Below are 12,627 nucleotides of genomic sequence, written 5' to 3' on the forward strand. Positions count from 1 at the left end.
CAGTTCTACCAACTTACCAGTGTTAAAGTGCATTTTTCGTATTTATCAAAAAAACTTTTCGACTTCTACTTTAATTCACTTAGCGAGACGTTACACAAAATAATTTTGTTTCTCTTTTTGTGTCTTTGTTCCATTGCTAGTGAATGTACCAAGAAAATATGTACGTAGTTGCAGTGTGTGATTTACCAGTTGGTATCGGGATTATTGTAGGGATAATTGGTATTGTTAATTATTTTACAAATTAATATATTGTTACTAGTCGTTACTGACCAACCTACAATTTATTTTCACAAAAATTCACTTATAACTAGATACATATCTAGTAGAATTCATCGGTCCTTTTTTAGTATTTTTGTTTTTCTAAGTTCTTTAATGAATTCTATCAGAATCATCCTCTTCATCTTATTTTAGATCACTTAAATTTGAAGAAACGATACCATACTTTCATACTGTAACCAACATTGAACTTGATGACGTAAAGTTTATACATTTAAGCGTATTTTGAGTGAAATGTGTGTAATTAATTAATTGTTTCGCTTTAATATGTATGTTTGTTTATTATATACATGTTTTATTTATATTAAAAATGACAAACAACAGACCATTAATTTTCAGGTATCTTTAGAATGAAAATGCTGCTTAGTCAAGCCAAACATTTAAACTTTACGAATTTTTTTTCGACAGGTTTTGCAACATGTAGCTAAGTGTTATTACATTACAAAATCTCTTTGTTGTTTCTCTATTTTTACATTGCAATGCGAGAAGAAAACATCAACAGCCTAAGCATAATATTTAAAGAATAATGTATCTAAGTTCTCATTCACAACCCATTGCATCCTATACGCCAGTTTTTTTTTATTTAGCTCTGAAACAATTAATTTTAGATAGTAAACAAATATTTGCATACTGTTTCCGATAGAGTATTGATTGCAAATCCTGAGTGTGATTGGAGACTGAAAGGGATTTTATGATTTTGTTTTCCAAGTGGATTGAATTTATGTGAAATTTAATGAACATTTGTGAAATTAGGTTTCACGGATTGTCAGATGCCAGTCAAAAACCGAATATCTCGCTGCCGATGCAAAATTATAGCCTGAGTTTTCTAACCTTCAAACTACAACCATTTCGAGGCTCAATGTAATCCTAAATGATACACTTCAAATTTGCTTGTTATATATCAATTTTTGGTCAATTTCTATATTGATATTCAATTAAATTAATAAACATTACATTAATAACCAATATAATTAGAATAAATGTAGCACATGTTCCCCTAATTTTATATAAGCCGTAATTTTTTTTGATTGTAACTAAATATCAGTAATGAAATTGTCGATCTAGATATTGAATTTCCTTCAGTAAGGCCTAATATTTAATTATTTTAATCATATCTTATTTCATAGATTACTTAGTATATTAATAAGCGTGACATCATTAGTAGTATTAAGCCGTTTCCTCTAAGGGATAATTATAAAGGGACCTCATGTTTAATTTGGAGTTACATGTTCAAATATGTTACCCTTTAATTTAATATTATTAAATTATAATTTTATTTATATGTATATTTTATATTTCAAATATATCTGGTATGAATATGAATGAATTTAATTTTCTACAGTTATCATTATTTTTTGTAGAAATAGTAATAAAAATTCTACTGAAATTTTAATGACTCCACTGCTAATTTACATAAAGTTAATGGTTACTAAACTGGTCAAGTATAAAACATTTTGTCACAGTTACACCACTCACAAATTTGGTTGAAATTAGAGCAAAATGAGTGGAAGGTCGTTTTAATTAACATATGACATTTGGTGGCATCAGGACGTCATTTCAATTGTCTTATATTAGGTCCTAGGCGGTAAAGATCACAGGTTTTTTCGGGAGATTTAGTAATAGCCATACTCGGTAATCATTTAAATTATTTTCTCAGAAATTGTATCCAAGGTTTATTGGCTCTTTTTAAGAATTTGTTATCGGTTTGTTTCAATTATAGTCTATGACGAAATCGTTATCGTCTGTATACAATCCAGGTATACATATGTTTACTTATTTTGTTTTTTTGGCAGGTTATTTAAACTTGTTAGTCGGTTAAATATAATAAATGATACGATATAGGCTAGTGTGCAAGTTTCAAGAGTTTTACAAAAATCAAGCTAATATTTCCAAATATTTTTATTGACGATATTATTAACAGTGTATTTATGATACTTATAGCCTATCAATGTTGCATTTAGTCAATTTACCTTTGTTTTAACTAACATTTTTTATATTTAAATAGCACACGACATAATTTTCGCAACATAGAAACACGGCACAGTTTTCACACATAACTTTAGTTATTCAAAGGGTTTTTATTTGTTCAATCTCCGAATAGGGTTTTTATTCGTGCAACCTCATACTTTCATGCAACATATTGAAAGAATAAAACTTCGTATTACTACATATTTTATTACATAAATTGATTTTGATTTCATTTTAAAAGTATCATCAGAATAAATATTTCAAATTACCAGATAATTCATAATTTATTTTATTTGTCCTATAATGCATCAGTGCCATTTACACATCATTAGTTATATATTTTTGTACATTTCTGTAATATTTCTGCATTACTAATATCATATATGCCTTTTTAAAATTATTTATCTGTATTCTTAAATGAAAATGCATTATTTTTTCTTTATTTATTCCACTCTTATAGTTAACAGTATTTACAAATTAATTTTTAATCTTAGTGTACAAAACCATGTCAGTATAGATTTACTAACTGCAACTTTTGGTTTATGCATTTACTTAGGAAACCTAGGATGAATTTGTATAGTAGTCATTTTTTAAGCAAGAATAATATTTCGTGTTTTCTTCTATCCTATGTTTTCCAATTTTCAAATTCATCAAACATCTTATATTTATTGATATTTATATTATGAATCTGACAGAGGTTTTTATGAAAATCTAATTTAATGAGATAATTCGCATCTTGTGAATAGCGAGGGCAAATGTTATTTATTTTTATCTTTCACAACTGAATATACTTCTCGAATTTGTTGAAAAAGGAAAAAGTTTTGGATTAGTGTATTTTTAATAAGTATATCGAGCTACTAAAAATAGTTTTTAAATAATTTTTGTGTTTTCTATGTAGGAAATAATATTTTCTTCGTGATTTTAAGCTATTTATCAGTAACACCTAATGTTATATTCAGGTAATTAGTACCGTTCATGCCTTGAAATGTTCAGTAACATCACCATGGTACCGATGGTTTCGAGGTTTTAGATTTGTGGCCATAACTTCCTTTTCAATAATAGTCCCATAACATAGTACATTGTCATGACGCAAAATCTATGAATGTTCTTTTCACAAATATGGTTTTTTCTCGACACTTTTTGACTTTGAACTTCTACTTAACAAGTTAAATGTGGACCAATGTAAAGCAAATTTTCTACCATATCTCCCACCACTCCATTCATAAACACATGCTTTGAATGGATTCACTACAAATCTTTTGTAATATGTCAGGTCATTATCCATTATAAAAATCACGAAATACAACAACCTACCAGTACTTCTTGTGATATTTATGAACAAGTGCTTTATATATACACATTCTCATTTAAGATCGACGTATTTCAGATACCCTGCTGTTTCCAATTAATTATTCGGACTACCTCTTGATCCTAATTACAACTTTTACGTTATTGTTTAATAAATTCGAATTGTATTTTTAATTATCATCTACTATCTATTAAAATACTTGAATTATAGTTTCGACTCAAGAATTTTTAAATAATTCACCAAAAATTGTGTTTATATCATAGTGGTTATTTTTAGTTCTTAACTTTGAAGCTTATATATGAGAATCGATGACTCAGACAAGAAATATAACTATTTTAAGAATGATATTATACAAGAACGTCATGTTTCATGCACTTTCTAAGAGAAAATCACTATATATATATAGAGGTTTTTGGTACTGAATTTTGAATTGGGTTAATATATTCGGCGCCTATCTGAAGACTCATCATTTAATTGATAAAAGTTAATAATTAACGGATTTTTGTTTATTAATTAATTTAATTTATTGGAATTATTTTATTATAGCCGATAGAAAGAGACTTTTGTAGATAACGTCGGAGTAATAAATAACATTCTATAAATGATCTTGTTTATCAATTAGTCTAAGTTCTACTAAGTGCAATAAATTCCCTACTCCATTTTTTCTCTCATTTATGAAAGATTAGACGTTAACTTTAACGTTATTGGTAGAGAAATAAATGTGTTTTTATTTGAATGCTCGCTTTCAGAGTCGATAAATTATTGTCAATAACATGTCTAATAAATAGCCTGCGATTTTTCACGAACGATTTCAATATGCGTAGTACCAGAAGCCATATATATCGCGAAAAATACCTCAAGATAAATTGCCACATATGTTTTCTGATTATGAACACGTATCGATTGTTCTTGATGTTTTTGTGGTCAAAGATTAAGAGGAAACAAACTGCTTGCACAAATATGAGAATATTCGTTTCTGGAAAACAGCGATTAGGTCACCATTGTGGTTCACCACGAATATGTATACTGACTGGTTCTTATTCTAACGTTTATAATGTATTTCAAATGCATTAAAATAATTTTTGTTTTAAAATTTTAATATCAATTGACAATAAACGAAAATGTTTCCTTTTTACCTTTGACGAACTTTTTAATGTTTTTAATTAACTGTTAAATGCTTATAGTATTGTGATTTTAGTATATAGGTAGCTTATAAGTATTCATTTTTTCCCTTTAAAAACTCATATATTTTGAAAATTTGGTATTAACCAACATATTTTCTGTCTATAGCTTCTGCTCATCTTTTGCAACGTATAGCCGAACGTTTTAATACAAGATGACTGTTATTCGTTATTGAGAGTGTACTTTTTTAGCAACGTCATATATTTTGTCCCTTTCGGTTTTAGCAGCTCATCATACACTACATCTTGTTGATCCAGAATATTCCACTTCAATGTCGATGAAGATGGATTCACTTTTGGATGGGACACCGCTGAAAACATTTCTTTTTTTTGTTGGCGAGCAATGAAACTGCGATATTGAAATGGTTTGAAAATACCATTTTTGGTCGTTCCTTAATTACAATCTGTATACCCCGAATAACTCAATAGTATTAAATAAAAAATGTTATTTTATGTACAGAAATGTCATAAAGGTCAATAGTCAAGTTTTTTATATCGATATATCGCATTTTGTCCATAACATCTTTACCATAAATAGAATAACGAAAAAAAAGTTATAAATGTTTATAAAGATTAGGCTTTTAATACTGGCTATTATAAATTATTTAGTGTACTCATTTTTACGGTTGTTAAATGCTACCTCAGGTTTTGTGGAAATTTCATTATTTTCCTATTCATACCATAGCTTTCTATTTGTTATTATTGTCCGCTGGTAAAATAATTATTCTTATATATTTATATATTTTTTCTCCTATATTTATATATAGAAACAAGCATTTCGTACTATCATTTTAGTTCCATATCATTAGGGAATGTATTTTAGTACTGATGGTCACATCTTAATCGAACTACGATATACTTTGATGGTTTATATTATTAGTATTAGTTAATATGATCAATTATAATAAAACAATAAAAACAATATTTAAGAACATTTCACTCACTGACAGTCGTTCAAGGTATCAAGATCAATGAAATGTACATTATCTCATTACCATATCTTTTTATTTTAGATGGACTGCCACATCCAACTAGCGTAGATAAAAAAGAAACCGACAGAGAGTTACGACAATTTAACAATACATTCCTAAAAAGACTTGAAGACTTTTTCTCGTGTATCTTTTTAAGTAATTACATTAAAGTAACTAAGTAATCCGTGATCGTCTGGCGAGGATCATTGTATTATAAAAAAAAGTATTAAAAAAACCGGAAGAAAACCCATTTAATATAAATTAACGTAGAAATTATCAATATACACATAAAAAAGTTTAATATTTCATATCGCACTGTGGCGGATATAGTTATCGACGTGTGTCAAATGTGTTAGTGATGTCGACGCAGAATTATTACAAGGAGAAGTTGGGATTCGATCCCAGGGAGTCCATATATCACGATGGACCACCGGAAAAGTTCAGGAGGATGGAGGAGGTGCCCCACGGTTACGAGGAGAACCTCACGAAATTTAAAGGTACTATGTGGGATTTATTTATACAGTCTACTTCAGGTACGGTGATGGGTTTCTAATTTTAAGCATGGCGTTCCTTTTTGATGGTTGTTATGACACGTAATGCTGTGGATTAACATCGTTTGTGGTTTGTAATAACATTTTTTATGTTGTCAAGCTGTACATCGTATTAATTTATATCGGAGATGAAATATAGGTGTTGGCAATCGCTTAGTAAGATATTGATACATGTTTGACAACTGTTTTTCCAATAATAATTTTACTTCATTAATCTGCAATTTTTATTTGTCCAAAATGTTATTGTGTTTTTTTGGTATTATTGTCTATAATTACTTATAAAGAGTTTTTCCGAACTGAACTTAACTGTTGCTGCATTATCATTTTCAGTTTAAAAGATGTAAGTTATTTGTGTAACTAGTACGAATTTCAATTTGTCCAAAATTGTTGTCTTTTTCTTTATAATATCAAGTGTACTATTCCCTATAATTGCTTGTAAAGGATTTTTATAGATAATGACGATATTTTTATAGGTAAATCTAAATTAGCTGTTGCTACATTATCGTACTCAACTCAAAAGATATCAGTTATATATAAATAAGCCCAAAGTAAGTAAAATATATTAAAAAGTATTTTTGTCATTAAAATACTCAATTGATAGGGGACGATTGAAAAATAAGAGACAATCAATAGCTTTTTCGAGGCTTATAGTTTGGTGGGAGCTTACAAACTATTAAGATAATTATTACTTTCGGTTGCCTCTGTCTGTAACAGCAGGATTATCAATTTAAAAAGGGTACTTTGAGAAATTCATGATCCGAAGGAAACATTCGACTGTTTTCTTGAGCAGTATAATATGCCAAATATCCTCTTATAGTACAAAAGAATAGGAGCTGACGCATCGTTCTTTCAAATATAACCTCTAAGAGGAGCTAATACATCAATTTAGGATAGTTAAACTAGTTCTAGGCTTGAATGGAGATTTCTTTGCAGCCGTTAATGTTGTTTTTGATTCAGTTAAATCTTCAATTCGATTACGACCTGTGAATTGAGATTTATTGGTATTCCTCTCGTATCACCACAAAATATTAACAAGGGCCAATAAAGAAGTTGTTATTGTGAATGTTATTTTCAGCTTCCATTCGCACCAATTGAAATTGCTATCAATTGAAGGTTGTTTGATAACAGTTAAATATAATCAAAATTTATATTTGTTGGTTAATAATTTTCTACACATATTAAAGATTGGTATGCAAAATTTGAAGTAACAGTAACAATAAACATATTTAAATGGTATATTTTAAAGGTTTAAGATAAAGTTAAAACAATAAGTATATACAACGAAAATATATAAATGTAGCTAAGACCTCTGTCCTGAAGCATCTCAATTAAAGGGTCAATCGACAAGTCCCCGACCTATCATAGTAAAGCACATTTTTTTCGCAAAATTAGCTTTTTTTATTCCCATAATTCCATACACATTATTTTCTTCAAGGGTGATACACTGATTATAGCGACCCTCCAAATTTTCGATACCATTTTTGTAGTCCGATTTGTCCTTTGCTTCAAAATAGGCCTCAGTTTCGGCGATCACCTCTTTATTCGACGAAAATTTCTTCCCAGCGAGGAAATATTCGCTGAGATCCAGATCTGGAGAATACGGTGGATGAGGAAGCAATTTAAAGACCAATTCATGGATTTTTGCCATCGTTTTCAGTGACTTGTGACACGGTGCATTGTCTTGGTGAAGCAGCACTTTCTTTTTCTTTCGGCTATTTCGTCCTTCAAACGATCCAATAACGCTATGTAATAGTCGCTGTTGATGGTCCTTCCTTTTTCAAGGTACTCAATGTAAATTATTACATGCGAATCCTAAAATACAGACCTTGCCAGCCGACTGTTGCGTTTTCTCACGCTTTGGAGCGGGGTCGTCGTGTGAAGTCCACTCGGATGACCACTTTGCACAGAGCTTTCTCATACTCAAATATTCATGAATAATATGATGTACACGTTCAGTTGATATATTTAGAGTGTCTGCTATTTCATTCAGTTTCAATTTACGGCCATTCAAAATCATTTTGTGGATTTTTTAAATGTTTTTGTCGCTAACAACCTCTTTTGGGCGTCCATTGCGTTCGACGTCTTCGGTACTCCATTCACCACGTCTAAACTTAACAAACCAATCCTTGATGGTTGATTTTCCTGGGGCAATGTCTGGAGACTAGGTATCAAGCCAAGTTTTTGCTTCAGCTGTATTTTTTTCCTTCAAAAAACAATATTTTATCAACACGCGAAATTTCTTTTTATCCATATTTTTTTCACAATAACAAAAGTTTCATTCAAAATGCTATAATTCACAGACTAATGATCCGACAGCTGTCAAATTTATACACGCATCTTTGGAGGGTTAGGACTAACTAAAAATATATGGATTTAATTCTAGTAGCGCCATTTATGTGTTAGGCCGCGGACTTTTCCATTGACTTGTTATATAAACAACGAAAATATAAAAATGTAGCTAAGATCTCTGTCCTGAAGCATCTCACATAACTGTATTGCTATTAAATCAGTTTGCGCTACTAGTACCCATTTTGTAACATCAAGTATCTTAAAATAAATTCATAAATAAGATATAATTTATTTAAGTAATTTTGTTTAATGGGTCTTTAGAAATGTAAAACACTGTATGTTATTATAAGGCATGTTTGAAATTTGGACACTTGAGTTCACTTGAAATATTTGGAGCTCACTCGACACACTTCAAAAAACACGTCGCCTTTGACATATTGTTTTTAAGTATCACGACAGCCTCTTTGGCTGCAGCGCTACTAGTATAATGAAGTCTTGGTAGCTTATTCGTCCGAAACAGTACATGAACACTTCTTTCTACTTCAGATTGTTTTGGCGGTTTCTTTTCGAAAAGCTACATTATCTAAAGGATAATGTTAATTATTTTAAATATAGTGTTTTATTGATATACATAAAATATTAAACAAAACAATAAGCTGATATAATTTATTTAACATTATAGTACTTACATCTAACACATATATTATTTAGAACTACATTTAATTCATACCTAGAATAATTATGTAGTGTGGAGGTAATTTATAATATGTTGTCTTTCATGTAGCAGTTATATTATGTGAGAAGGAGTATCATTCCTCTCTTCGTAGGATCTTAAACTGCTTACACAATATATATTTTTGCCTGTATATTATGTATATATTAATTATATACACATCCTTTAGTCGTTTCAGCTTCTCTTTTATGGACTAATAACACACTGTCTTGGTAATTGTGAGAAAATCATCCAACAACTCAATATTCAATCATTCAATAGCTTCTCATTTGCGTCTTTAAATCATTTCTTTTCAATAAATTATTATTCAATGGCCAAATTTGTGTTAATTCCTGTCAGTTAATTTTGCCGGATATTGCAGTAAGTTCAAAAAAATTCAGTTTCATCAGTTCCTTGGTTCATAAGCTTATGGTCCTCATAACTTTTGACCAGATATTTAAATATTTTGGACCATAACTATAACGAGCTCTTATCGATAATAATTTAATAAGTATTTTTTAAAGTTTATCTAAGAGAGAAAATACATTATGTTTGAAAACCTGACAAGTTGGAAGGAATGTTATAGATTTCAAGGAATATCTAAGAATATTTCCCAATAATCCCCAGTAAATCTCCAATCAACATAAGTTTCCCAGCAGATTGAGGAATTCCCCACAACTTGGCAATGATGACCAATATTTTGAATTTCAAAAATAATAATTTTAACTCTTTATGACTCAAATATAATTAAACCCTAAAATATTTTGAACAACAATTGAAACTTAATTCCCACTCGCATAATTTTCTTATTTACCTTCTGTCTGTCTGAAGGCATCAAAATTAAATAATTTAAGCACAATCAAATACCCATTATATCATTGTGAATAACCAAACGTTTTTAAGTCCTAGTACGGCCTTCTTTGTTAGCACCAATATTGTTTTTGAGTTACTTAATTTTATGATTAGATTATTGCGTTAGAATTGAGATTTATGGCATTCCTCTGGTATTAAAATTGAATATTAAGGAGGACCAATAATAGTTTTGTTGTGAGTGTTATTTTTAGCTTCAATTCGTCCCAATTAAAGATACATTGAGTTTGAGGTTGCCCTCGTAAAGTCTTGCTGTTTTATAGCATCAATTAAAAGAGTTTGTAGGTGTCCTGGTTTAAAGAAATTGATCGTTATTGAAATTAAATTGTTATAATTGTGATAAAGTAGAATGAATATCAAGCTTATGAAATACCTTTGTCTAGACAAAAAATATTTATTTGTTTTGATTATATGATTTTCACCCCGAAAATGAAATAAATTGAGTTTTGAAATAAAGAAGAAATTAGTTCGAGTCATGTTAGGTGTCTTTGATAGTTATCCGGTGATATATATTGAGTTTTTGGTCAAAAATGTGTTTTCAATAACCGCCTCATGAAATGGTATCTTGTTGTAATATCTAATCTTACTCGACTGATTTGTTTTTTTTTTCAATTTTTCTGTCACAGAAAGAATTTTGACTGGCGGTTTTTTGACAGAATGTACTTTTCATTACCTCTCCCAATTTACCACAAAATTTTCCTGTCTCTCTCTTTGTTTTTTTATTTATAATTTTTTACATTTAATCAACATGATATTTCTTTTTGTTTTCATCAAAAAATTAGAATTGATTGATTGGTTGGGTTTTTCCAATCGTTTTTCGTTTTGCCAAAAATAAAGAGTTAAAATTACCAACCCAGATAGACAAAAAATATGGTATTTTTCAATTTATTCGAAAATTAACAGTTTCCTGAATTAGTCATCAAACATCGTATTTATAATATTTAACAAAATGCATACAGTCACATTTTTCAACTGTTACTATTTAAATATGAATATATTCTTGGTATCGAGCCAAGCTTTGAACTCGTAGATAGTTTATCTGAGGAATGTTTATAGGTTGCATTCATCGTTCGTTGATGAATCATCTTCAGGTGGCTTCAGGAATTTCGTTGACCTAACAGTGACTCCCCAAGAAAATACTGCAGGTTATGAACCATTCTTAAAATGTTACGATTTTTTTTTCATACATTGATTTTATTTTTCATGAGTAATTTTCGGTCTAGACATAAATTTCATTTAAGCCTGATCAATTTTTTTTATTTTCATTATAATCTGTCTGAGCAGTTTATAAATTCTTATAAAGAACATGTTATTTATTTGAATTGAATACATTATTGTTAATTCACTTGCCGAACCAATTAATGCAGTTGTTTTATTAAGTTACTATTTTTACTCTTTATATATTTAATAATATTAAATTAAATAAGGATAATTATTAAACAGGTTTTATAGCATACAAGCCTTGTAAATGCATTTTGTTCGCTAATGGTCATAGATATAACTTTAAAGCTCACATAACATCTCAATTAAGAACTGCAGTATTTGAATTGTGTTATAATAAAGGTGTTAAAATTGTTTGAAGGTGGCTGAAGTAATTATGATTCCTAAAACAGGAAAGCTACGACATGAAAGAATGTCTAAATTATTTGAAAAACTTCTCTTAAAAAGGATAAAACCAATCATTGAGGAGAAACATCTTATTCCGAATCACCAACGTCATAAAATAATCGTTAAAAGAAAACAAAATTAGTTCTGTCAATTTTTAGATGTTACTCTTTAACTTTATTGTTGTAAGTTGTAAGTTGAAACTTTATCGAAAGCTTGATAAAGTTTGGCATGGAGAAGTTTAACGCATAAGCCTAAAATGCTTCTCCCTGGCTTCAAGAATTTTATAGTCATATATAACTGAGCGATACTTCAATGACAAACTAGAAGATGACTATTTTAACTTAAAGAAAATACAAGCAGGCGGGTCATAAGGAAGTGTACCGAGACCAGTCCGCTGTACGCTCGGGACCTGTAAGTAGGTTCAATGTAGTGGTTCAATGAAAATGTTGTTGCTACATTTGCAGATGACACTGCAATTCTAGCTATTAGAGATAACAACACTAAATCAATCGAAAGGTTACAAACAGCTACTACCGAAATACGATGCTAGACAGATAAATAGCGTATCAAAGTTAATCATAATAAATCAGTGTATATTAATTTTACCAACAAAAGAATCAAGCACAAGCCAGTACATATAAATCAGCAAGTAGTCCCGTACGGAAAGGCAGCCAACTCTAAGTAAAATGTAAGAGCCAAGAAATAAATAAAATGTAATGGTTATTGGGGATATTCAGTCCTCTCCAGTATATAAGTTTTTACTTTACCAACAAGTCTTAGAAACCAGTGTGGACTTATAGCATTCAAATCTGAGCCAAAGCAATAGAAATATTATGCAAATATTACAAAACAAGGTACTGCGAGGTATTGTTGATGTTTCATGGTACAGTCG

General features: G+C 29.6%; 1 protein-coding gene across 43 annotated transcripts in view; it reads left to right on the plus strand.

The window, feature by feature from the left end:
• The window catches only part of shot (dystonin-like protein short stop), a 342,592-nt gene that overhangs the window by 151,736 nt on the left and 178,229 nt on the right, over window positions 1–12,627 (plus strand). For 39 of the 43 annotated variants that reach the window (XM_076411401.1, XM_076411417.1, XM_076411418.1 and 36 more), the window contains exon 2: window positions 5,748–6,238. The exons of 2 other annotated variants lie outside the window; for them this stretch is intronic. In XM_076411401.1, coding sequence (XP_076267516.1) covers window positions 6,064–6,238 — 175 coding nt within the window. In that variant the 5' untranslated portion in view covers window positions 5,748–6,063. The remainder of the gene's footprint in view (window positions 1–5,747; window positions 6,239–12,627) is intronic. 2 more of the 43 variants (XM_076411404.1, XM_076411413.1) reach the window with 1 other exon arrangement.

The sequence above is a fragment of the Rhynchophorus ferrugineus genome, unplaced genomic scaffold, assembly GCF_030347505.1.
Source record: "Rhynchophorus ferrugineus isolate W39M unplaced genomic scaffold, kcgeb_rfMv2 rfM8, whole genome shotgun sequence".
Classification (NCBI taxonomy): Eukaryota; Metazoa; Arthropoda; class Insecta; order Coleoptera; family Curculionidae; genus Rhynchophorus; species Rhynchophorus ferrugineus.